This window comes from Penicillium concentricum, assembly GCF_028827145.1.
Source record: "Penicillium concentricum strain IBT 3081 chromosome Unknown utg000001l_segment0_segment0, whole genome shotgun sequence".
In the NCBI taxonomy this organism is placed as follows: Eukaryota; Fungi; Ascomycota; class Eurotiomycetes; order Eurotiales; family Aspergillaceae; genus Penicillium; species Penicillium concentricum.
Window position 1 is genome coordinate 5,326,015 of NW_026622754.1, and position 24,947 is coordinate 5,350,961.

At 47.8% G+C, this 24,947-nt stretch overlaps 10 protein-coding genes across 10 annotated transcripts; 6 read left to right on the forward strand and 4 right to left on the reverse strand.

Moving 5' to 3' along the window:
* Positions 1–1,028: 1,028 nt before the first annotated feature.
* Positions 1,029–1,494, forward strand: N7517_002029 (uncharacterized protein; the record flags this gene model as incomplete). Its single annotated transcript, XM_056719759.1, has 2 exons — positions 1,029–1,231; positions 1,344–1,494. 2 exons carry the CDS (start codon positions 1,029–1,031, stop codon positions 1,492–1,494), a joined length of 354 nt encoding a protein of 117 aa, XP_056583894.1.
* Positions 1,495–3,159: 1,665 nt separating this feature from the next.
* Positions 3,160–4,161, forward strand: N7517_002030 (uncharacterized protein; the record flags this gene model as incomplete). Its single annotated transcript, XM_056719760.1, has 1 exon — positions 3,160–4,161. One exon carries the CDS (start codon positions 3,160–3,162, stop codon positions 4,159–4,161), a length of 1,002 nt encoding a protein of 333 aa, XP_056583895.1.
* A 611-nt stretch (positions 4,162–4,772) lies between these two features.
* On the forward strand, positions 4,773–8,634 carry N7517_002031 (DUF3433 domain-containing protein; the record flags this gene model as incomplete). The annotated part of the gene is given in 4 exon segments (XM_056719761.1): positions 4,773–4,815; positions 4,912–5,542; positions 5,553–6,739; positions 6,797–8,634. 4 exon segments carry the CDS (start codon positions 4,773–4,775, stop codon positions 8,632–8,634), a joined length of 3,699 nt encoding a protein of 1,232 aa, XP_056583896.1.
* A 643-nt stretch (positions 8,635–9,277) lies between these two features.
* Positions 9,278–10,440, reverse strand: N7517_002032 (ketopantoate reductase family protein; the record flags this gene model as incomplete). Its single annotated transcript, XM_056719762.1, has 4 exons — positions 9,278–9,850; positions 9,901–10,106; positions 10,260–10,357; positions 10,403–10,440. The coding sequence occupies 4 exons, from the start codon at positions 10,438–10,440 to the stop codon at positions 9,278–9,280; spliced, it is 915 nt and encodes a 304-aa protein (XP_056583897.1).
* Positions 10,441–10,553: 113 nt separating this feature from the next.
* N7517_002033 (FMN-dependent alpha-hydroxy acid dehydrogenase) lies at positions 10,554–12,139 on the reverse strand (the record flags this gene model as incomplete). Its single annotated transcript, XM_056719763.1, has 4 exons — positions 10,554–10,893; positions 10,957–11,174; positions 11,236–11,999; positions 12,052–12,139. 4 exons carry the CDS (start codon positions 12,137–12,139, stop codon positions 10,554–10,556), a joined length of 1,410 nt encoding a protein of 469 aa, XP_056583898.1.
* A 1,307-nt stretch (positions 12,140–13,446) lies between these two features.
* Positions 13,447–14,714, forward strand: N7517_002034 (mandelate racemase/muconate lactonizing enzyme family protein; the record flags this gene model as incomplete). Its single annotated transcript, XM_056719764.1, has 3 exons — positions 13,447–13,622; positions 13,679–13,900; positions 13,961–14,714. The coding sequence occupies 3 exons, from the start codon at positions 13,447–13,449 to the stop codon at positions 14,712–14,714; spliced, it is 1,152 nt and encodes a 383-aa protein (XP_056583899.1).
* Positions 14,715–15,161: 447 nt separating this feature from the next.
* Positions 15,162–15,888, forward strand: N7517_002035 (uncharacterized protein; the record flags this gene model as incomplete). Its single annotated transcript, XM_056719765.1, has 3 exons — positions 15,162–15,281; positions 15,331–15,470; positions 15,534–15,888. The coding sequence occupies 3 exons, from the start codon at positions 15,162–15,164 to the stop codon at positions 15,886–15,888; spliced, it is 615 nt and encodes a 204-aa protein (XP_056583900.1).
* Positions 15,889–16,581: 693 nt separating this feature from the next.
* Positions 16,582–18,388, reverse strand: N7517_002036 (glycoside hydrolase family 71 protein; the record flags this gene model as incomplete). The annotated part of the gene is made up of 5 exons (XM_056719766.1): positions 16,582–16,796; positions 16,851–17,308; positions 17,383–17,608; positions 17,663–18,194; positions 18,251–18,388. 5 exons carry the CDS (start codon positions 18,386–18,388, stop codon positions 16,582–16,584), a joined length of 1,569 nt encoding a protein of 522 aa, XP_056583901.1.
* Positions 18,389–21,714: 3,326 nt separating this feature from the next.
* N7517_002037 (uncharacterized protein) lies at positions 21,715–22,713 on the forward strand (the record flags this gene model as incomplete). The annotated part of the gene is made up of 2 exons (XM_056719767.1): positions 21,715–22,294; positions 22,349–22,713. 2 exons carry the CDS (start codon positions 21,715–21,717, stop codon positions 22,711–22,713), a joined length of 945 nt encoding a protein of 314 aa, XP_056583902.1.
* Positions 22,714–23,208: 495 nt separating this feature from the next.
* N7517_002038 (O-methyltransferase family 2) lies at positions 23,209–24,577 on the reverse strand (the record flags this gene model as incomplete). The annotated part of the gene is made up of 4 exons (XM_056719768.1): positions 23,209–23,522; positions 23,576–24,148; positions 24,220–24,346; positions 24,398–24,577. 4 exons carry the CDS (start codon positions 24,575–24,577, stop codon positions 23,209–23,211), a joined length of 1,194 nt encoding a protein of 397 aa, XP_056583903.1.
* Positions 24,578–24,947: the final 370 nt, after the last annotated feature.

Here is a 24,947-nt window from a genome sequence, read left to right on the forward strand (position 1 = left end):
TGAGCAAGAGGCAAGAGGGGAGAGCTCTCGGGTACCTCGGGGAAAGCTCCGACCGCCAAGGCCAAGGCCTTGGGCCAATTCCACTATGGATTTCACTGTCAACTATATATCTACCTCATTTTATACTTCGAAATTCAGACAAAAGAATCGGTCTCTGATTTTCCATATTAGTTCCAATCATTGTTTTCTCGATATTAAAGATAGAAGTTGGTTTATATCAACATATTCGCATCAATTTCAATGCTCAACAAAGCTAAGTCGGTGTAATGGCTATAATAAGAGCCGAGAGTAAAACTCTATATGAGTTGATCATTGGACCATAACCTAGAAGGCGCAGCTTTCCTTGGCCCTACTGGTGTATGCAAGCCATTTGACTCTAAGGCAGATGGGGACTGCAGAGGTGACGGTGTTGGCGCAGTGTTTTTGAAACGCCTCACTTCTACAATCGCAGATGGTGACGTGCTTGGTTTGATTGTAAGCACAAAGGTTTATCAGAATCAGGATTGCACCGCAATCACCGTTCCCAACGCGAACTCTCTATCACAGCACTTTGCGGATATTGTGCGTCAAGCAAGACTTGAGCCTACATAGGGAAATCTCTCTCGTCGAGTCACATGGAACAGAAACTCCGCTGAGGAGCCAGCTGAATATGGTGGCAGTCGATCTGTCTTTGGAGGTGCTCTACACTCCAATGTATTTTTAAATGCTCTCTTTAGATGTCTTTTGGGATGTCTTTTGGGATATTCTTTCATGGTGAAATAGGTAGGAAACTAATAATTAACATAGAAGTATCATCGGGAATGGGAATAATAATAGGAATAGGGCGAGATCAAAGAGTAAACGAATGAGTCATGTGATGTGACTGTTAACTGTCATTTTCCTCTGTTCGTTCTCTGCTCCAATTCTCTGTCAGCTTGCAATGCGACTGATCGATTGACTGCGCTTTCTGTTTCCTACCATTGATAATACTCCAGGGCAGCCTACTACAGTACTCTGTACTAACACTAACGTCCACAGATCCTCTCAGAATGTCGTCACCTCCCCAGTATGGAACTTGCCCGCAAGACGAGAGCAACCTTCGTTTGGACCTACAGCTTCCCCTGCCATTCACTCAGCAGATATTGATGCCGTTTGATCTTCGAGAACATCCATCAAAATTCCTGGAGCCTCCGAATAACAAACTCCTTGATATATTTCCAGGAACTCAGGCAGTCGAATTAAACGATCGAGTGTTAGTGTATCGTTTCGAATAACTGCCACCCAAGCCATGACCTCGGCAGATTGCGCGTGTCCCTTGCTACCTAACAAACAATCCTAACGATCAAGAAGGCATTTATATCCAGATGGTTGGACAACGGGCAGAGGAGGAATGTACCCGCTGTCAACAAAAAGAGGGGCCATTCGCCTATTGCGTTGTCATTGGTGCTCCTGGTTGGCCAAAAGAGTGTGCTAACTGCCACTGGGGCGGCCATGCCCATCGATGCTCCAGGTTGAGTGAATCTGCTGGCCAACATCCCAACCTCCACCAGCCAGCACCATCTTTCCATGACTAGGACTTGGCTCGCCAGCGGGTGAACGACCGCTTGAAGTTCTTCTGCGAGCTTTGTACTCTCCACTTATTCGTCGCTGATCTTCGCACCGCAAATATGCGTAATCGCCTGGCTGGAAACGATAACATCGCGGCGTGGAATAGCGCTAGTGAGACGGCCGTGGAACTGCTACTACGCCTGAGCTCTGGTAATGATATCGAATCCTCAGATTTCCAATGGGTCCGGACACGGGCCAGATCTGCCGCCCATCGAGGTCATGCCGTTTAATATGCCGAACAGGAGGTTACACAGAGCGGCCGGGATCTCATGAGAGCACTTGATGGTCTCATTCGCCGGTATAATGAGTAAGAAAGATCCTACTTGATCTCGATTACTCATGTTTCATTTCAATCTAAGTGGTGTGACCGGGATGACCTGGTCTACAAGAGTTCAGACCCGCGTCGGCGTGTACAACAAGTCCAAATGAAGTCATTTTTCATAAAACAAAAGCATCTGAACAGAGGTTTGAGATCTATATCTGCAAAGCCATCGGAGTGTTATGGCATATAGCATGCCTTAGATCATCTCGAGCGAGATAAATCCGATTATTAACGGCATTCGAGGCTGATATGCCACTAGGTATACAATACTGGCTAGCACATTTCATGTTCGGATAAAGAATAGCCAATGAAAACCAGTGCCGACAAGGTTATGATTGTCTATATACTCAAAAGATATGTTCAGTCTAGCATGGCGATACATAGGTCTCCGTATGCCCGATATTCCGATGCCGAGGCTCGGTGCTTTCCCGGTCGGAAAACTCAACTGACAAATGGGATGGAGATGAATACAAATTCTCCAGAGCTCATATATCGATGTCGCCCCAATTTCTCCGAACCACTGGATCTTCTCTCCAAATATGAGAACGCAATGTTCTCTCCACAAACCAATTCCCCATATCCCCGGGGCTTATTCCAAATCCGTCTATCAGACCCACCATGCGTCCTTGGAAGTCCCACGTGCATGCCCAAACTTCGATACCTAGATTGCTTCTATTCGCACACATTGTGGAAATGCGAGATGTAACCTTGGAATGAATTGGTGATCGGCAATAACATTTTACAATTTTGCGACTGTCTCTTGACCATACCCTATGTGTACCACTAGTATACTCCCAAGGGCAACCCCAATTCAGGCCCTAACCCAGGCAATTGATCGACATGGAATATCAATGAAGTTTATCACCTCGGACTCGGATGTCGCGAACCCTTCGAGAATACCTAGATCCAACCGATGACGAGATCTGGGGATCGTCCATTCTCAACCAGTCAATGGCTGTCCTCAACTTAAGGAACAAAAGTATGGAGGAACAGACCCACCATGTGCAGACACAAGCAGTGGTTATTTGTTCTGGAGAATCGATGGTGTGCTACGGCCTAGGAGAGGTATAAAATCCCTGGAATCTGTCAGTACAATTCTTTTTTTCATCAAGCAGATCTGGGATCTTTTTGTATACCAATCATTATCTTCTTTACTTCATACATACTTCCCTCGCTGTGCGAGCTACTGTTGACCAACAATCTTTTATTTCTTCGATATTTCCACCTCTTTCTTTGAATCCCGTTTCAAAATGAAGACCTCACTTGCCGCTCTTGCCCTCGCTCTCTCTGGCTCTGCTATGGGTGCTCCGTTCTCTAACGGCACTCGCATTGCATCCAACTCTTCTTCTGTGTCGACTCCTATTCATCGATCGACCGACACACCTCCTAACTTCCTCGCTGCCTTCACCACTGGATCACCATCGTCTTCTGCTACTCCTTCTGGATCCGCACCTTTGAAGTCGACCCCTATCACTAGCGGCAGTGTTGTGAAGCGCGGAGAGGCCATCTCCATCCCGACAGACCTCCCGTCCCTGGCTTCTGATGCTCAGTCAGTGGCTGCAGCCCTCGCCTCCGCTGGAGTCCAGAAGCGTGGCGAGGCTCTGTCAATTCCCACGGATATTCCCTCTCTGTTGGCTGATGTCCAATCCATCGGCAGTGCTATTGCCTCTGCGGGTGCCCAGAAAACTGGCGGATCGCTTTCGATCCCCACTGACATCCCCTCGCTGGTTTCTGATGCTCAGTCAGCTGGGGCTGCACTGGCCTCCGCTGGAGTCCAGAAGCGTGGCGAGTCTCTGTCGGTTCCAACGGACCTTCCATCTCTGCTGGCTGATGTCCAATCCATCGGCAGTGCTATTGCCTCTGCGGGTGCCCAGAAAACTGGCGGATCGCTTGCGATCCCCACTGACCTCCCCTCGCTGGTTTCTGATGTTCAGTCAGCTGTGGCTGCACTGGCCTCCGCTGGAGTCCAGAAGCGTGGCGAGTCTCTGTCGGTTCCAACGGACCTTCCATCTCTGCTAGCTGATGTACAATCCATTGGCAGTGCTATCGCCTCTGCAGGTGTCCAGAAGCGCGCCGCCGAGACCCTTCCTCTCTTGACCCCCACTGGGACTCCCACTCCTACCGCTCCCCTTGGTTTTGCTTCCTCGTCTGTGGCTGCTTCCTCTACTGGTGTTGCTTCTCCTACCGGATCTGCTTCTTCGTCCGGAGTTGCTTCGTCGTCCGGAGTTGCTTCGTCGTCTAGCGTGCTCTGATCTGAGTGCTGCGCATTTTTCCTCTCACAATGGCTGCCATGTGAATAGTAGATCTCGACCTCCGCTCATTTGTGCATATATGGATCTTTGCTAGATTGTTCCCAATTGTCGCTCGTTTGAATTGGGGATAAATGCTTGTCTTGATATTTGATGTTACCTTTAGATCTTAACCAGAATGTACTTAGAAGATCAGTTGAAATCCAATAGATTTTTTACTCACAGAAAATTCCGGATTAATACGATCAAGTTGATAGATCATGTGCTGTCACTGCTGTGTACTCCGTACTCCCGTAGTCGGGGAACTGTTGAGGATTGGTCCCACGTGTGGGTACAGGCACGGCACAGCCTCACAGCCACAGCAAAATCGATTCTCCCCTTCTTTTGTTTCGTCATGCCTGAGACCCATCCCATTTTCTTGGCTTTGGGCTGATCATTATTTTCATTCTGGTTTTACGAGCTTTAATGATCTTTTTTTCCCTTACACCTTAGCCTCTATTTGTTGAACCATGGCCCGTGTTTGCGCCAGAGTCTTGTTGAATGGTTGAAACTTGATTCGGCAATGCTCTTCGATTGTATCAATTACATTGTCCGCCTTCGGGACCTTATATAGCATGTCTGGTAGTGACGGGGCAGGGCGCTGGGCACGAGATATCGGTGAGTGGTGGTTCTCGTCTGACACCCCTTCTCCCTTCGCGTCCCCGTTGAACCTCGTGGCGTATACGAGTATATGCTGACCGAGATGTGAACTAGGTCGCTTTGCACCGTCTCGTTTGTTTCGAATCCGCCCTCAACCTCGTGGTTGGCGCCCAGTGGCTCTGCGCCCGCCCTACCTGATCTCCCTTATATGTTTGATGTTGACGATGCTGCTGACCCTCGAAGGGTTGCGGCAGTATAGCGAGCGCGAAGGGGGATTGGTCTTTTTTGGCTACACAGAAGATGTCAACTCCGGACAATCATTTGCTTACAATTACGTTCCTATCATCGTGGCCCTCGTGCTCGTCGTGGTGTGGACTGTCACCGATTTCGATGTCCTCCGCCTAGAACCATACTTCCAGTTGTCTCGACCCGAGGGAGCGCCGGCGACCGTTCTCTTCATCAACTACAACTTCGGCCAAACGATTCTCACTCCGATCAATGCTGCACGCCGCCGCCACTGGGTGGTGCTCTGGGTTTCCCTAGTCACACTCTCGATTCGGATGATTCTTCCCGCTTTACAGAGTACAGTACTTGAGCTACGCGAGGTGACGGTAGTCGACTACGGAACCGTAAAAAGCTGGTCCAACTTGGTGGATTTGAACACACAAGCGAACTGGATCTCAACGCAAGCCAACAATACTCTTGACGATGTGCTTTCCTCAAACGAGCAATTGCGCCGGTCCCGGTCCTCCAAGTACGCCGTGGGGGCCCGTGGAAATACCCGATAGCCACCAAGACGAGAGCATAATATGGACTGTTGATCAGACGCTGTATTGGGCGGAACTTGCATGTGAGAATGTTCCAATTGTGGACGGGCTCACCGTTGCTATCCATGATCCTGAGGCGGCATATCCAACAATTTCATGGAAGGCTAGTGGTATTGATCTGAATGATGCGTACGGAGGCGCTCCAAAATGCGCCATTGGTTTTGAATACGAGAGTGTCTTCTTCCCTGCCACCGATTACCTGCAAATAAGGTATTGGGAGCCGATGATCAGTGCTACTGCCAAAGAAGCATTTCCAAACCGAACCCAGGCCTTCACGGAATTCGGCTGCGATCCGTATGATCTATATGGTATGCTCATCGGAGTGAATATGACCAGTACACACTCGAATCCGACCTTGAGTGAGTACTCAGCGTCCGGTGTGGCCTTTGCTTGTGATATCATCTATCACAAAGCGGAGGGTCGCGTGGCTATGCACTCCAACAGCTCCATAATATCTATTGATATCGATCGAGCTACCAAACGTAAGCTCACAAAAGCTGAGTTCAACATTGAACACTTCCAAGCTCTGCTCTCTCAACGCGCTCCGTTCACCAGTGACATGCTCTTCATCCGGGAAAATGCTACCACTGGGGCTCGCACGGTGACCGAACTCCCTATCATCAGCCAGGAGTTAGGAGATATACAGCCTGTGCTAGTACTCGATACATCGACCGTGATGACAGAGACCGAATTTGAAAACAAAATTGAGCGGGATGTCAAGCAGAGCTTTGTACTCACGCTCGGTCGCCTGTTCGACCCTGATAGCGCACCAAGCAACCTTGCCGCCTCACGCATGTCGAACCAAGTTGCTATCGCCGTCGTTAAATTTGCGGCTCTGTGGTCTGAGCTCATTCTTACACTGGCCATTTTGACCGCGGTGTATCTCCTCTACATGTATAGTTCCCGTGAACTGTTTCTCCAAAGTGACCCAGGGTCCATTGGTGCCATGTGCAGTATTGCCGCTGATATCTTTCACCCATCCAACATCCTCGCAGAGCCAGTCGCGGAATTTCATCAATTCTCTACTCGGCAACTTCGCCGTATCTTCAGAAATGCTCGATGTTACTGGCGACCAGGCCCTTCTGGCAACAGGCTAGAGATCCTCGCCGAAGATGGTCTGTGCCACCCGAATGCTGTTCATCGTCGATAATTATAACTGACTATATCATTAGGCTCCCCTGTCCAGCTTGGAGAGAATCTCCAAACCCGTGTTGATCCAATGCCTCACTTTCTCGTAATTCCTTTCTTCCTTATTGAATTCTTGGCGCTAGCTGGGGTCATTATCCTCATCGGACTAGTGGTTTCATCTTTAATGCGAAACGGCCGCTTCCGCCACATGACCCAATCCGACTCGAGCGCGTTCCAAGTCGTTCTTTCCTTCCTACCGTCTGTCGTTGCATCGTCCGTGGGAGCTCTATGTACCTCGATTCACCGGAACCTCAGTGTCTTGGAGCCTTGGGTCCACTTGCAACGCGGCAACGCCTTAGCAAAGACGTCGTTGTCACTGAACTATTCGTCCCAAAGTCCGTTCGCCATTTTCTTCAAGTCAGTTCGCGACCGGCATCTCTTGCTGGGCCTCGTATCAATTGCATGCGTCGCTAACATGGCGTTGACTGTCGTTGCGGGTGGGCTATTCACTCAACAATTGACAACCTCAACATTGGACACCAAGGATTTGTCCATGAACTACAGCCAGTCTACATTTTGGCAGACGGACTTCGCCGCAGAGTTCACCGAGTATGATTTGATTCAGACTAGCATCAGTAGTGGAGTCCCTATGCTGTCTTGGACTAGCCCAAACCAGTCTTTTGTCCCAATCCACGTGACCAATCGTAACCCGGATGTGATTTACGGCGCCTCAACGCTTGGTGTTGGAACTGAGCTCAAGTGTCAGCCCCTTTCCTCCGACGCTCTAGTCCATGATAAGGGCAATGGTCGCCAGCATTGGCGATATAAACTATTTGACAATTCGTCCATGGAATGCATGGCACGCATGCCACCGCTGAAGAGCAAAGAAGAAGGAATCTCGCTCTCTATTCACTTCCTGTCCCCAGATGACGTCGGCGAATCGGACATCTGCCAGACGTCGACCGTTGTAGTTGTCGGTCGCTGGGATTATTTGGCGGGCACCCCAATCACGGATGACAACACAATTGCATTGCACTGCGAACCCCAGGCAAGATTGCAACACTATTCTATCTCTTTCGACCAGAAGGGACAGATCTGTTGGCATGAACCTGTCCCTAAAACATCAATCACCCATGGAACCATGTATGACAATGCAACCGTGAGTCTCGGTCAATTCAACAAAGTCTTTGCTGCTATTCCTAGCAGCTTTGTAGGAAATACTACCATGCAGAATGGAACATACAACATTTCATCCTATGATTGGGCAGGCTTCCTTGTTGCCCGGCTCTACGAACGCGAAGACCCCAATTTTGACGCTCTGAACCCGGATCTTCTGACCAACATGACTCAAAATGTATATCAATGGGTCTATAGCACTTACTTCTCAATTTGGCGCGATATTTATCTCGAACCTCTTGCTCACCCAGTCCTGGCCACAAATGCCACTATAACCCGCAGTACTTGGCGCATGGTTCCGTCGGGCCCATCACTTGCCATCGCTCTAGCCATCATTATCTTTGACACGCTGGTCGTGCTTGTGGTGTTCGGAACACGACACGGGCGGTTCCGGGGACCCAGAATGCCACGCTCCATTGGAGCCATCATTCCCTGGATTTCGCACAGCCAAATGCTTCCTGATTTTGCCGATACGCACAAATGGAGCAGTGCCAAACGGCATGCTCATCTCACGACTCTAAACAAACGCTATGGTTTCCGCATGTTCATGGGTGCCGATAACCGCTGGAGGTTCGCTGTCGACCAGGAAGCGGAGAATAACAACCTTCCCGATTCCCCAGACGGCGCCACGGAAGTGGAAGTCGACAAGACTACCTCGATTCAGCTACAGGAGATCCGGCGTCCACCATCTCCTCCTCAGACCTGATGACTCATTTACGCGCTACGAATTTTTATTTGATTTGAATACGTTATATTATGTTTCGAGGGTATATATTTATTTGGACGTGGGCTTTTCTTATTTTTGTGAGCCCCCTGCGATAGATTATTGGACAAGTAAGCTGGCTTGCTTTACCCATTTCATTTTGGACTTCATAACTGGTCACGTCGTTTTGACATATTGTAAAAAGTATCTGGAGCCCTGGTCTAGGTTCTTTGCAGCGCATTCTTTTGCATATCCCCCGTCGTGGGGGTTTGTTTGGGATTTGGGGAGGTTGAGAGACAGCGTCTTGTACCATGGATGGGACAGATCTTTGAGGAGCAAAAAGATTACATTCTCGCGATATGTCGACCATCTTGCATGAGCCCTACTTGCTCTATAATCGACGCCGAGTACGGCCGAGCAAGACGAAAAGGGTATAGTATATGGTGCTACGGATGACATCCACCCTCATGAAAAGTGGCCGACTGATCTTTATCTCGAGTACGTTAGAGTATCACGGACGACTGAAATAACTTTGGTCCAATCTTGGTGGGACCTGTGAAATACATACACCCTTCAATTTATGTAATTTCTATAGCAAGCCTTACACCATCGAGCTGAATCCGAATCAAGCATCGTATTCCAAGTCCTACCGCGCGGCTCTCAGTCGACCATCAACCGCTCGAAGAAGAACGTAGAGGGTCTCTAAAAAGGGGGCTCGGATGCCGAGTTCACGAGATTTCCGCACTGGGAATCCCAAGATGACATCAATCTCCATTGGTCGACCACTTTTGCAATCCGTCTGCATGCTGCTTCCAATCCCAGGCATAGCATTGATCTTGTCCATAAGCTGGTCAACTAGATCATCTTTCAGCGGCACACCACAGGCACGAGCGATGTCAATGACCTCCTGCATCAACTGGCGTGTAAAAGGCGTAGCATCTTCCGATGACTTCAACCATGTTTGTGTATCCACCAGGGTGAGGGTAGTCAAGGAGTTCCATGCGACATTCCAAACCACCTTCTCCCATCGCTGGATCTGCATATTCTCAAGAATCTGGAACTGAGTTTGGCCATTTCGGAGGAGATCGGCGAATGTTTGAAGTCGTTGTTGCTCGACTTCGCTTTCGACCTCGGGATTGGGGAATAGGCCGATCTGCATATCCTCGGATTTGCCATGTGCTACAATTCCGGGGCTTGTCTGGGTGGCTCCTACCCACGTCTTTGGATGTCAGATGGGACTGTGAAATTGACGATGGGAAGAGAACCTACCACGCAGGTTATGATCGTGTTCTTTGGGAACTGCTTTCGGAACGGTTCCTCGTTACCAACGCCATTCTGGATGACGACAATGGTAGTCCTGCTGTCGATTGCTGGCTGTAATTGAGCTACTACTTCATCCTGATCGATTGCCTTGTGGGCGCACACGATGTAGTCAACTGGTGGAACTTCGGTAACGGATTTTACCACTAGTTGGACTGTCAGCAGAATATTTCGATTTGAATGGTGCATATATATCGCATGCCTCGGTGTGGATGGACAGTATGTTGACCATGATTTTCGCTATCGATGGTAATTCCCTTTGGAGCGCATCTGTTAATACTAGAATGGCTTAGTGGCCAGTGAAATACTCACATTTGCTTTCACAGCCTCATAGTTCGAACGTGCCACGACTGATAGTCGCACACGGTTGGAGCGACTCAGAACAAAGGCATAGAAGGAGCCAATCCTACAGAAGTCAGCACATATTATTATTGAAATATGCTGAACTTACGCTCCCAATCCATAGACTAGGACATCAATTTCAGACATTTTGTGAGGATCAAAAGAGAATTGTATGCTTTTTTTGAGACTCGAGTTCCCCCGCATCGGAGGATCCCCGCGTGGGGGTTCAGAGAATAGTCTTGGCATTTGATATTCTAAGCTTAGAGCTTTACACTGGCTATCAAATGTTTCTCCAATCGACTGATATTCACCATTTCGGGTCTCAACTCATCGAGACTGGTCACTCCCAGAAAAACCATATTCATTTCGATCTCCTGTCGTAGGATCTCGATCATCCGCCGCACCCCCTTCTCGCCATATCCAGACAAGCTATACAAAAAGGGTCTACCCAATCCAACAGCAGTGGCCCCTAGCGCAATTGCCTTGAGTACATCTGTTCCTCGGCGAATGCCACCATCGATAAAGATCTGCATCTTGCTCTCAATCAAGTGAGGCGCGAACTTTCGAATCTCGAGTAGAGTCAGAAGTGGGGATTGTGCCCTGTTTATATAAGTCAACATACCACCGACGAGGGAAATGAGTCATGTTTGTGAGATATCATACGTGTCTTGTGAGCGTCCTCCGTGGTTTGAGAGTACAATGCCTTGCGCACCATGCTGGTAGGCAAGGACGGCGTCCTCCACACATTGGATTCCCTTGATCACAACAGGGAGATCTGTTAGTTGGCGAATCCAGGTGAGAATCTCCCAGTCAATGAATGGAGAGATTGAGCTGGCCATGATCTTGGCTAGCCCCTTTCCTTGTGCAGTATTACTCGTGTCCTGAAACACATTAGTAAATAGAGGAAAGATACAAAGGCACCTACCCGCGCAGGCTACATACCGTCACGCTCAAATTGAGCCGTTCGTCCATCTCGCGTTTCCCCACCACGGGTGAGTCGACCGTAATCCAAATAGCACTAGCACCCTCTCTTTCAGCTCGCCGTACAGTCTCAACAGACTTCTGGATATCTTTATTCACGTAAAGTTGTTGGAAAATAGGTTGATCTGGCGAGACACGGCTCTTCATCACTTGTTCAATCGGCATGCTGGACCCGTTTGCGAGTACTTGGACCAGCCCTTCCTTACCAGCTGCAGCTGCTAGCGCACACTCCCCCTCCGGATGGGCAAGCTTTGCAAGACCCACTGGGGAGATGTAAACAGGCAGTGTGGTAGAGAACCCTAAGATTGTATTGGCTGTATTCACAGTAGGAATCTTTCGTAGGATACGTGGACGAAGGTAAACCTTTTGATATGCCAGGGCATTATTCCGTTTGCTGATCTCGTCATCAGCACCGGACGAGTAATAAGCCCATGTCGTGTCACGTAGTCTCTGCCCAGAAACTCGTTCAAAATCATGGAGATTAATCAGACTTTGTAATGGCGGAAGACTGTCATGGTTTGGCTTTGGTTGCTCCTCATCCACTCCATCTGGCTTGTTGTTCGGCTTTTCCAATCCAGTGGGATCAATGTAGCCTTGAAACGCGGTTTGAGGGAGTGCTTCGCTCAACAACTCTACCGTATGAACAGAGTCGAAATCTTCAGTCGCGTCTTTACCCGCACAGCGCAAAATCACAGCTACACCACCTGGGTGGGAGTTTAAAAAGTCTACCTAAGTCAGCCTGGGGTAGTAGCTTCCGCAGGGATTTCAAGTCCCTACCTGTGACATCGTAGACAGCCCCATGGATCACGACCCAGCACGATTCCCGGTTGTCATGTCGGGTGACTTCCTGGCGAGTGAGTTTCATCATGAACTATTACTCCGTATCTCCAGCTACAATTGTGAGGTTCATCAAATGGTGGCCCTAGTCATCTCATGCCCAGGCCTAACGACGATCTCGGAATCTACTATCCGAGCGTGGGGGTTCATAATACGCAGAAGCTCTGGAGACGGGGCCTTTTCTCCGTCTTGGCATTTTATACTTCGAATCAATGTATCTATGAGAATTTCTACCTACTATTCGGACTATGATTGATAAAATAACTTCATATGGAGGGATCAGATAGTAGAATGCTTCGGCATATCTTATTCAAAAGAGGGATTAACACTCAAATCGTTTGAGCGGAGCAGTTCGCAAAGAGTTGGTTTTTTACCATGCACATGGCTAAGGTGGTCCAAAATTGTGTTAAAATCGTAAATATTGGAGGGAGAATCACACGTAAATGTGAGTTGTGGAAGAAGTATAGCTTGAACTTGTGCCTTGTGCCGAGAGATCGAAATAGACGTATTATAACTGCGCTTTCGAATCTCCGATCGCTGCTCCATCGATGGCAAACTTTGTGTGGATTGCGGCTTCCCATGTGTTGTACTTGTAATCGATGGTGACGAATACAGCGAGGAGATGTATACCAGAAGGATGACAAAGTGCAAGATCTCTGGATTTAGAACTATGAAATACAGAGGAACTATATAGGACAAGCTGGAGAGAGAGAAGGAAGAAATCTTACTCATTTAATCTATGAAAGGTAAGGTGTATATACACTCATGACTAGCAAACAAGCGCTCAGCCTAGCAAACAATATGGGAGATGGGATCACCCAACAGTAATCGGGATATGAAGGGCCAAGGCAGAGTCTCGGATCAAGTCTCTCTCATACACGACACCCAGTGGTGAATGCTTCACCGGAGAGTCCGAATGAAAAGGAGTGCTTCGACCGAGAGTAGTCAAAAGAATCACAACTTTCGAGACAAGGTAAAAGCCATTTTCAGGTTACAATGTACAAGGCTTCATTGAACCTTTTAGAATAAGCAATGTTAATAGGCGCACGTCTTTCTATATATAAAATTATACAAGTGTGGGTACAGCTTGGCTTATCCGATCCATATTTCTTGCCCCGCATAGAGTGGCCCTGATTTTCCCACCAATCAAGTAAAGAATGCTTATACTGGACCTCGACGTGGGGGAACTGATACACGGCAATCCGCTTAACCGGACTTTCCCCGAGGGCCCCGCGTGGGATGCTTGATGGGGGTTGGATTTGCGAGCCTTCTATAACATGGTCGCATCCCGGATTTGGTTGCTGCTCCAGGATACAATACCCGATTTCATTCACCATGGCTAAGATCAAGTCCATCGAGCACTTCCGTGTAAAGCCTCGCTGGCTGTTTGTTAAAGTCACCGACGATGAGGGGAATTTCGGCTGGGGAGAGGGCACACTCGAAGGACATTCCCTTGCAGTCGAAGGAGCACTCGATGAGATCATCACTCGCATTATAGGATACGAAGCAGAGTATGCATGAACCCCTCGTGTCTGATCACAGAGAAAGGTCTAATCACCTTACACAGTGACATCCAGCACATTTGGCAAACAGTATGGCGGCTCGGGTTCTATCGGGGTGGACCGGTGTTCATGTCAGCTCTGTCGGGAATTGACATCGCTTTGTGGGATCTGAAGGGCCGAAAGCTGGGTGTTCCCGTGTACCAGCTCCTGGGCGGGAAGGTGCGCCAGAAGGTGCAGGTTTATGCCTGGATTGGCGGTGACCGACCAAGTGATGTTGAGGCAGCAGCGTGAGTTCCGAAACAGTAAACAATCAAGGCCACCGAAATTCTTACAAATTTTGACAATAGGAAAGAGCGAATCGCCCAAGGCCTCAAGTGTGTCAAGATGAACGCTACCGAAGATGTCAACTGGCTAGACTCGCCCGCCGTTTTAGATTCCTGCGTGGAACGCTTGAAGCAGGTAAAGGCTTTGGGTCTTGATGCCGGTCTGGACTTCCACGGTCGCTTGCATAGGCCTATGGCTAAGCAGCTCGCCAAGGCGCTGGAACCCTACCACCCTCTGTTCATCGAAGAACCTCTACTATGCGAACATCCCGAAGCGATCAAACAACTTTCCGAGCAGACTACAATTCCTATAGCATTCGGCGAGCGTTTGTATTCCAGGTGGGACATTAAGAGGTTCTTGGAGGATTCCTCGGTAGATATCCTACAGCCGGATATTGCGCACGCAGGAGGCATCTCCGAAACTATGCGTATCGCAAATATGGCCGAAGCCTACGATGTTGCTATCGCGCCTCATTGTCCTCTGGGCCCCATCGCCTTGGCAGCCTCTCTCCAAGTGGCCGTCTCGATACCCAATTTTGTCATCCAAGAGATGTCGCTGGGTATGCACTACAATGTTGAAGCTGGAGATATTGACCTGAACAGCTACTTGGTGGATAAGACGGTCTTTGATATCAAGGAGGGATATGTGGCTGCGCCCTGTAAGCCCGGCTTGGGAATTGATATTGACGAAGACCTGGTACGGAAGATCAGCAAGGAGACAAAGCCTTGGCAGCCCAAGGAGTTCTATGGCCCGGATGGCTCTATTCGTGAGTGGTAATAATGACGATAACATATGAATATTCCTGTTATAAACTTGTCTTCCAATGTTCAGTGCAGCGCTTTCACCAGAGCCGAGACGATGCACTATTATGATTTGAATGACCAGATACATATATCATGATGTTTTGTATCTTTTTGTATTATTCCTGGCTTCGAACCACAATTTCCAATATTGAATGGTAAGATGAGGATTTCATGATGGTCATCGGCCTTTGATCCGTATGACATGTAAGTTTCATCATCTCGATATACAGTAACACCCGCAAGAAGTTTCCGTAATAACAGGGCAGGGTTATAAAATGATGATGATAGTGTGCTCATCAGAGATATAACTTATTGTTCTAATGTAAGACTCCTAGATTCCTCAAATAATCCAGTGCTCGTCAAATACCATCTCTACTTTTGTATTCAACCATCACCATATAAAGAGAGACACCAGCACATAATGATTCTGAAAGCTCTTCTGGCATTTACAACTCTGGGACTTGCTGCAGAATATCCCGTTGTCTCTCTGTTCATTCCAAATGCCGACCCTCAGTCCTTGTTGGGTGAAGTTTTGGCAGAGGTTGGTATCAATTGGAATGATCCGCGAATATCCAACTAATTCTAAATAGCAATCAGCAACAACTACATACAGTATCAATTGCCCAGCCGGTCGCACCAATAGCACAGAATGTGGTATGGGCCCTGGCCTATTTTTGACCGCGGCCCCAACCAGTGTCGAATATCTGATCAGTGCTGAGTCTGACAACATGTGCGTTTACCCAACCCTCAACCATTGCCGCGATGTACAATTGATTGCTCATTAATACAACAGATACAACCACGTTGTCTGCGATATGACCGATCTCCCAACCGGGGCTTATACTTGTACAGACACTGTTACCGGGAAAGGGGCCGTTACGCCTGGCACTAGCACCTCAACCCTCCCTTGGGATCAGATAACGTTGTTGCCGGTCACAATCACTTCCACTGCTAATGCGGTTGCCGCAACAGTAAACAATGGCAGTACCACTACTCCAAGTACTACTGAAGTTGCGTCGGGTAGCGAGGCATCACCCGCTGCTGCCACCGTCAGTCCTACTCCCGTGGCCGGTGTGGCTGCGAGGTCAAGGCCCACTGGTCTCGTGCTAGCTTGCGGTGCAGTTCAAGCTCTGGCAGGATTGCTGTAGTGATTGAGTTTGAGGCTCGACTTCCTTGGCATTCCTTGCCTTTCGAACTTTTTGACATGCACAAAGGGGTTGCTACAAAATCTAGTTTAGCAATCTTGATGCTCTAATTTGAACTTGAGGACGATTTCACCACCAACCCAGTTAATAGTCTACATTGGCACATGGCAAACCCATATATTTTGGAAATACCGGAACCTAGACCGGCCTATGAAAACTACTTTTATGCTTTTATATCCACATATCGATAATATATTGGGAGAACTGTATCTCAATCCTTGTAGAGTAATTCTCAAACCACTCTGCAGGCTGTAGGGGGGCAATACCCATGATCGCACGCGAAACTGCAAAGACCCAAATACGAATCATCCTCGCCAATAAGAGGTGCCCCATGAGTTCCGGTTGATGGTGGAGGCAAGACAGCATTTCCATACTGGGTACAAGTGCAGGGTCCGGGTGGACAATAACCATAGTTGCAGCAGAAGGCACACAGCCCAATATAGTTATTGGTTCCAGTTCCCGCAATGCAGGTACTACCACCTCCTCCACCATTTCCACCTCCACCACTGCCACCTCCACCACCTCCTCCAGTCCCACCTCCTCCACCGGTACCACCTCCCCCACCGCTGCCGCCGCTGCCGCCGTTTGGAGGGGGACAAGCTGTTGGAGTCAGAGTCTTAGTAACTGTGACCGTGCTCACGACAGTCGAGCATTGTCCAGGTGGTCCAGGTGGTGGTGTTGTAGTCGGGGGGAACCTGGCAAGGTGCTGGTCGTACTTGTAGATGGAGGATCTGGGGGTACTGTACCTAATGAGGGGGTCGGCTGACATGTGTGAACACGCAGACCCTGTGTAAAGGCAGAAAGCCCATCTTGCTGGAGGGGGTCACTGAATCCTGCTGGAAGGGTTCCAACTAGATACCACAGTTAAAATGGAGACTCAACCAGTCGTTTTATAGTCCACCTACCATAGGCGTTGAAGTTATACAAACCACACACGCATCCGTTGATGATCTCCTTCAGACTAGTCCCTGAGAGAATAGTCTGCCCACTGCGAATGACTGCGAAGCTTTGCGAGCCAACTCCCATCGGGACCTCCTTTGCACTTGCACCTGCTGGTGCTTCGTAATTGTAGACGCTCCCGCCGCTATTGACCTGCACTGTGGCTGGGGATGTAAGCAGTGATACAACGAAGACAGAGTCGGCCATGGACTGCCAGCCGTCTGGTCGACCCATGAAATAATTTCCACTGCCATTGTTTGCTGGTACCATGCAAGTATCTGTGGAGTCACAGTCCACCCCACGTGGTGCAGGTCGATACCAGTAGACCAGCTCATCGGATGAGATATGACTGCTTGGAGACGACTCGCCTGCTTTGAATGCAGCAATGTATGGTTTTGAAATGTCCAGCCATCCGTCGTGGGGCCTGTAGTCATTTGTTAGTTGAGTTGGCTGAAATGGGGATTATAGCTTTGAAAGAGTGGTTTTGATGTTTCTCACATGTCATTGACCCATTTCGAGGCCCCATCATCAGTATGTGGTGATTTCAAAGGACCAATGTAATGACTCTCTCCATAGTCATTCCATGTCACAATTTCGATAAATCGGGGTTTCATTGCAAGGATCTCATTCCATCTGTTAAACCATAGGAGATCAGATGGAAAGTTCCAGTTCTTGCTATAAGACACTTCAGGTCCGAAATGGGTGAAGAACCATGGAGATACAGCTGTTTAACAGTCAGAAACCCAATTCTAATCTCAATGGACATGGAAACACTGACGGGCAACATAAGCTTTTCCGCCAAGGGCGTTGACATATTCTCGATCCCCGTCAGCCACAGAAACACTGTGACCTGGAGTTGGTGCTTTGTTGTTTCCGTTGTTTGGCCACGCCATCCAGTTCAAGAGGCCGTCAACTGTCGAGATGTCTGTCCCCATAGCTGGGTGGAAATTGGGCGCAAAAAAGATCGATCTTCCAACTGCAGCTCGCAATGCTGCAACATTTATTCCATCTCCGGCAAATGATGAAACGAACACCTTGTTGTCGACCATGAGTTGTGCAGGCTTGCTAGCATACTGGGCAATTTTCTGGCCAACTGCAGTAGCCTGGTCAATATGCCACCAGTTGAAATCGAATGACAAGAACACTTTCATGTCATTATTGGCAGCAGATTCGTATGCCAGTTGGAGCTGTTGATCAGTATAGGGATCCACGCCAATGTTCAGAGCAAATGCATCAATTCCTAAAGACTTAGCACGCTTCATATCATCGTCAAAGTCCGCCGCACTCCTTCTGTCGCTGACAATTCCAATCTTTAAGATGATCAGAATATCTCCGACACAATGAAGAAATTCGAGGGCATGTTTACCATAAAGTGTGCAAAGACAAGTCGGTTTCCCGACGACTGTCTTTTGGCAGCACGCGTGTCCTGGCCCACCGCAGACACCGCATGCGCCGTCATAGACAACAGAGTAATTATGCCCAAAATGAGCCGTATCTTCGTCATGGTGTGTGAGTCCTCTTTTTACCTCGAGTCAATATCTTGAAATTTGGCTTGTGGTATCCGTGTTCGCTTTGTGTAAGTAAAACGTCTTTAAATATATCTTTCATTCACCAAATGACTCTCGGGAACGTCTTGCAGCTGACCTACGAGGTTTAATCATCAGGATGATGAGTGTGATGTTTCCTAGTTATCTCTCCCGGCCCAATCAATTCCTTATATTCAAGGAACCATGTGGTTGTTAGACAATTGTTGGGAGGTAAAATCGTATATTTGTTGCTTGTATATCTTTGTGTTCCAATTAGGTACAAAGTGGCCACAGGATATTTTCTGGGGTAGTAATGATTCTTCTATTTTATGTATACTTGCCGATGATTATGCAGAAAGAAAATTGCAGCATCTTCCTGAGGCGGGATAGACCCGTTGGTTCCATTAAGAATAGATTCAATGTGTATCTTCGTCGTTCTTCTCTCAGATAATTTCTACCCAGTTCCGGTTTATACTGCGCCAGTTGACGTTATGCATTGTCATCAATAACGATAGAAATCGTAAAATACTTGATCTATTGTAGTAAAATACCAGAAGACATGCTCGAAGTCCCCCGAACTTTAAGTCATCGGCATTATATCAAACCTCCCGAATGTAACCCACGGGCAAATAATTCATATATGTGGATATTTGCATAGATCATAGAAAGTCCCGGATTAAGCAAGTAACTTCCAAGATTTTATCTGTAGAGTGTGCCTGGTTGCCTTGTTACTATATAGGACAGGTACGACGTTCGCATCAAAACCTTAGCGAGAACCCACGAGTTGGAGACGCAGGTTTGAACCGACATTAAATCAAAAGCCAAATTGTTAAACACTGAAATCTGAATGGAAAGAAATAATACTATCCTTTTCGGAGAAAACTGTTAGTAATAAAACCCCATGCCCAGGTTCAGCTGACCAATATTGTACGACCAAGATGTTTTTGGGTTTGATGGCTCGGAAAGTATGTTAGATGAGAAACTCAATGGGTATCAAAGTGACACTCCTTCACATAGAAATTATCAGCAGACTATTGTAATATTGGGGAGTTAATAACCGCTTGAATTGTAACAAAACCACATGGCCATGTCACAATCCCCCCATTAAAGGTAATTCCTTCCATATCGTGTGTACAATGTTAAATTCCATGCCGCTAAAAGACACCCAATCACTTCCATGATGTAGTAGAGATAGGGGTGTGGCTGTTCATCTCCTATTTCCCAAACTGGCATTCAGGACACCCGAAGTTAGGTGGCGCCCGGGAAGTATTCGGACAGGGGCATTGAACTGCGTCATTATCCTTCCCGCATATCCGTAAGGTATGATCTATAACAAGCGCAAATATGTCCCGAGGTTCTCACACTTGCCGACATGCTTGGCATTACTGTGATTGGTATACTGCTGAAAAGACTACTTAAAAGACTTGTTACCACATATATCGATAATAAATGAAAGCGTATTCTAAGAGTTTTAACTCAAGGAGAGACATCGTGTTTTTGAGCTGCAAACATAGCTGTGTCAAATTTGAGGTTATCCTCACTTCTTCTTTAAACGGACCGGCGAGAAGGAGCCCAGCCGAGATACTGGGCGAAGCGAACAAAGACCTGTATACGGGCAAGAGCAATGAATCCATCTCCAATACCCGGTACATTGCTTTTCCGTGTGTCAGAAATTTTGGTATAACCTACGGGCAGTGACTCGGTTTTGTGTCGGGGCTCGACGAGGACCACTTGAAGCCAGCTACTAGGACAGATTCTATCATCTCCTTCATGTATTTATTGACTAATTTATGGACACTAGTAGCAAATGGTCGCCAGATAGCCTTAGTAGAATTCACTTTCGACTTGGTAGCCTGGGATGGGGGATTGAGCTTCTACGAGAAGGTGATCGAGTATATGACTACTACTAGAAATTCACGAGTGGAGAAGCGTACGAGTCTTAGATCTAGTAAGGTCTTTGATAAGACCGGCTCATTATTGACTGCCGGACTTCTCGGCAAAATGAAACACTGTTGTTTCGATGTACCCGAGGAATCGAAAGGTCGGAAGTTTCTTCTAGGATTCAATAATGACGAATACAATGTGAGGAAATATACCAGAAGGATGATAGGCAAGATTTCTGGATTCATACCTATGGATGGAATGCAAAGGAACTATATGTGACTATCTGGATGCAAAACACAGGCAAATTCAGGGGGAAATGGGATCATGGCGGTCAGCAGTAATTCGGATATAACCCGCATCCAGGCCAGTAGGTAATGTGATATTGAAAGTGTAGGCGCTGTAATGTATCGTGCTTATGATAATAACAGGATCCTGCATCTCGAAATTACTGGCATTCATCTTGGATCTCCGGTTACTTCCAAATTCACCAGAATGTCAAATAAGATGTTTGATATTGGATGATGCGGATAGGGAATCAGATGATACCCTGGTTGGTTTAAAGAGAGGGAACTGAGAATAGCCTCAAATTTGGTACATTTACCATTTCATTTATAGATCTCGATGCCGATACTCGTTGTTGCCCCCAGTATTTTCTTACCAGACTCCAGATCTATCTTTGCTCTTCGTGACCAGGGAGAATATCATTGGAAGGCCAACCTCCCATCCCAAAGTTTGAGTTGTTGCCTGATATATCAGGCAACAATCATGAGTTCCCATCGGTTTTTGATAAACAACTTGACGTTGAAAGATATTCGATCATTGGATATTGTTGTCTCTGCTTTTCAAAATTCGTCATTATAAGCGCATCATTTGTGAACATCTCCCCATCTTTAAATATCCCAAGAGTTCTTGTATGGCCCCATTCTTAGTGCTCTTGGCGAAACATTCTAAAAATAGTCGGCATGCAAGGTTTGCCCAAAAAAGACTAAAATGAAGGGGCGCAGTTGTGAATTTAAGGGAGAGTTATGTGATATGGTAGTATTGTCAGGTCTTTCCAGTATACGGAGTAGAGCATACTAGTCATAAGATGTATGTTGAAAAGCATTGAGTGTAGTATGTTACCGCACAAGATATGAATAAAATCTGCCGGTGCCGCGCGGCATATGTGCAGTTCAACTAAAGCTGCTCTAGTTCCCTAGTGGCTGATTCCACAATTACGAAAATAAGTCAAAACATACCTAAGTGCATAGCATAATTACTAGATCCATCGGGTGTCTACTCAGCCTAGCGCCCCGCGTGGCGTTTCTTTTCTTTTTCTTTTTCTTCTCAAGTCTATCAACATCTTGAATTATTCTGGTCCTCTTTCCAGGATATCTTTTCGCTTATTTTGTTCCATAATCTCCCAGTGTGGTGCGACAACATGCGAATTTCGATATTCGCGCTTTGCACAGTGCTGTGCTCCCGGGTACGCGCCCAGCCATACGCCTCTGAAATCACGTGGATTTCAGCTACAACAACATCCGTTGAGTGTTCATGGCCACTCTCAGAGCCAACTGAGGTAGCCCAGGTCTACGGGAAACGCAGATATGGCGATATCCTCCAAGCCAGAGACACCACTGCGGCAGCAGAGGTGACGTCCACAGCCGACGCCACAACAGCCGATGCCACAACCGACACAACAGCAGCAGAGACAACGGAGGCAACCTCAGCAGAAAATACCACATCAGAAAAGACCACATCAGAGACAACAACTTCAACAACGGAGGCTACAACCGCAAGCCCCACATCTGAAACTACCACCGAGACCACCGAGACCACCGAGACATCAGAGACCCCCACATCTACCACCGAGACAACTAGCTCGACTGCCAGCAGCTCTTCGGTGGCGGCCAGCAGCACCTCAGCGACAACAAGTACCCCAACGTCAACTAGCAGTGCGTCATCGACGACGAGTGCTACTCCAACAGCGACCGGCTCCATGAGCAAAGCGGAGCTAGCCGGTTAGTCATCAAATCCATATGCCCCAGAATATCCATCGTACTGACAATACCCAGACTGGAATCACAAGGGTAACATCGCAGCGATTGTATTTGGCGCTTGTTTTATCGCGATATTCCTCGGCGTCGCCATAGCTTACTACGCGCTTGGTCGAGCAAAGGCACGACGAATTGCGGCTAACCAACTGGCGGATTCCAGTCAGTCGTACTCGAAGATACCCCTTGTGGCCGTAAAAGAACCTCCGACTGATCTTGAGGTTAACCGATCCTCTACAATGTACACCAACAACCCGCAGGCGCAATATTTCCCTGCAGGCGGCGCCCCATCAGTGTCAAATTACAGCGACACTCCCTCCGCGGTCTCTCCAATCACGGCGGATCATTCATTCCCCAGGGAGCACATACCGCGAGGACACCAATGAGCAGAATAGACAATTGTCTTGAGATGTCGAATTTGCTCGGACTTCAGTATTTACATTATTTCCACCTTTTAAGGCGTTCTGGCCCGGTCTCTTTGAAGCATGATCATGTATTTCTAGCGTTACAAAAATAAGATATGAATTGCATTGGTTCCAACCTCATGCAAGTACTACTCGGATGCCCGGGGTGGAATATATATCGTAGAAAAGCGCGTATAAGGTTTCAGGATGGAAACTCAGAGCTTAATATAGTTCAACGGACCACTGAGCCTAAAATAAGCCATATTCTCGGTATTCTACAAGTAAATACATACTTCAGGTTCATTTTCCCGAGGCGTCTTTCCTGGAAAGTTATTATTCCGTCTTCTAGCCGCGGGAGCTTCGCGAAGATCACATACAAAATCACAAGCCGAATTTTCAAAAGTAATATTCCCTAAAAGAGCCAGGCCAGTTCAAACCCGCTTTGTCGCGATAGTCTGAATAGGTTTGCCGTAGTCACTACTTGAGTTCGGCTTCTATGATGCTTTGCCCGTCACCAGGTGGTCCCCAGAATTTGATAATCTGGAAACCAGCAGCTTCTAGCAAGCGAGTCCATTGGGACTGGGAGCGCTCCATGCCGTTACAGAAAATCATCATGACCCAATCCCACATCGCTGGTAACATAGCATTATCGCGATCTGCCAGCACAAACTCTTCAATTATCAGTTTCGAGTAGCCCTGCTTCATTGCACCAGCCAGCTGGGTAAGAATGGTTTGATTGTCCTCGTCGGACCAGTCATGAAGAATGAATTTCATATAATAAATGCGAGCGCCTGGAACATATGTCAGCCATTATCCAGATGAACTAGAAGTGCACGAAGCTCACCATGAATAGGCTGTGGCTTAAAAAGGTCAAATGGTAGTTTTTCGATACGCTCCGTGTCTATAGTGCTATCTTTCAAAACATGTGGCTGATCTTCGAGCACTAAGCGACCTTTCACCTCCGGATAGCGTTCCAAAAATGCTGCAAGATCGTGGCCTCGACCCCCTGCAATATCGACCATAAGCGTCTCCGCATCAGCTTGAGCACCACCCAGAAGACGCTGTTCCACAGGGAACCATTCAAGCCAACTGGGTCGTGCGCCGCGGTCACCCTCCATGAAGGTATCGCAAAGGTCAAGTTTCTCGGGATTTTGTTCGAACCAGCTCCAGATCGATTCGTCGATCTTCTCGGCGAATTGGAATGGACCTTTAGTCACGCCCTCGGAGCTCTGGTGTTGCTGGCGACGGAGGAACTCGGGGGTTTTGGCAAGAGTGGGCATGCCAACATCAAATATTAACTTGATCACCGAGATACTGAGCCGGTCAGTCAGTTGGCGCGTCATTGTAGTTGGGATGTAGATCCGGGTGCCGCATTCGCCAACATAGTCAATTCCAACTAAGACACGCAAGACTCGTTCTACCCCAATAATTCATTGTCAGCCACCCATCACCCATGCAGTACACAAGGCCCCATGAAAAACAACATACCGACCAGGATTGGACTGGCGTTTTTCACGGCTGCCAGGTCATCGAGCGACACCGGTCCATTACGCTCCGTCAGCGTTGTGAATATACCCATGTCGAGGGCAATACGCACACACATGGCTTGAGTAGGCTAGACCCGAGTTAGCACCAAGATTAATATCCTGAATGGTCTAATAATTACAGAATATGCCAGATGATAGACCGAATCTTGCGGCTTCTGTAGTGCATTCACTAGCTTTTGCGCTGCCTTCAGGGCCGCGACGCGATCTGCCTCATCATGTTGGCTTCGGAAAGCCACCAGTGACTCCGTCACTTGGTGCTCTAGCTGGTCAATTGACTCAATGGATATAGCTGTTGCCATCGTGTTAATTCTGAATAGAAATATAGGTATGGATGTATAGGGGGAGGTTTCGGCTTCAAATGCAGCTGGAAGCGAAATTCGGAGTAAGAAATTTACGGTGATGATGCCAGGATTCCTTGGCCGTTGAGCTTTTCTGTCTCCCCCCTATTTAGATGGCTTCTCTGGTGATGCTTAAAAGTAAGGAAGTGGATGAATCACGCGGGTGTGTGTTTGGTCCATATTTGAGTTTCAAGCCCAGAGCCTGTAGGTGATGGTAGTGCAAGATGTCTAGGCGATCATTTCAAGAAGAATTGAGGTTACACCTAGTCTTTACTTCTAGAATTACCGTGAAACCAGTAGTACAAGATGTCTAGGCGATCATTTCAAGAAG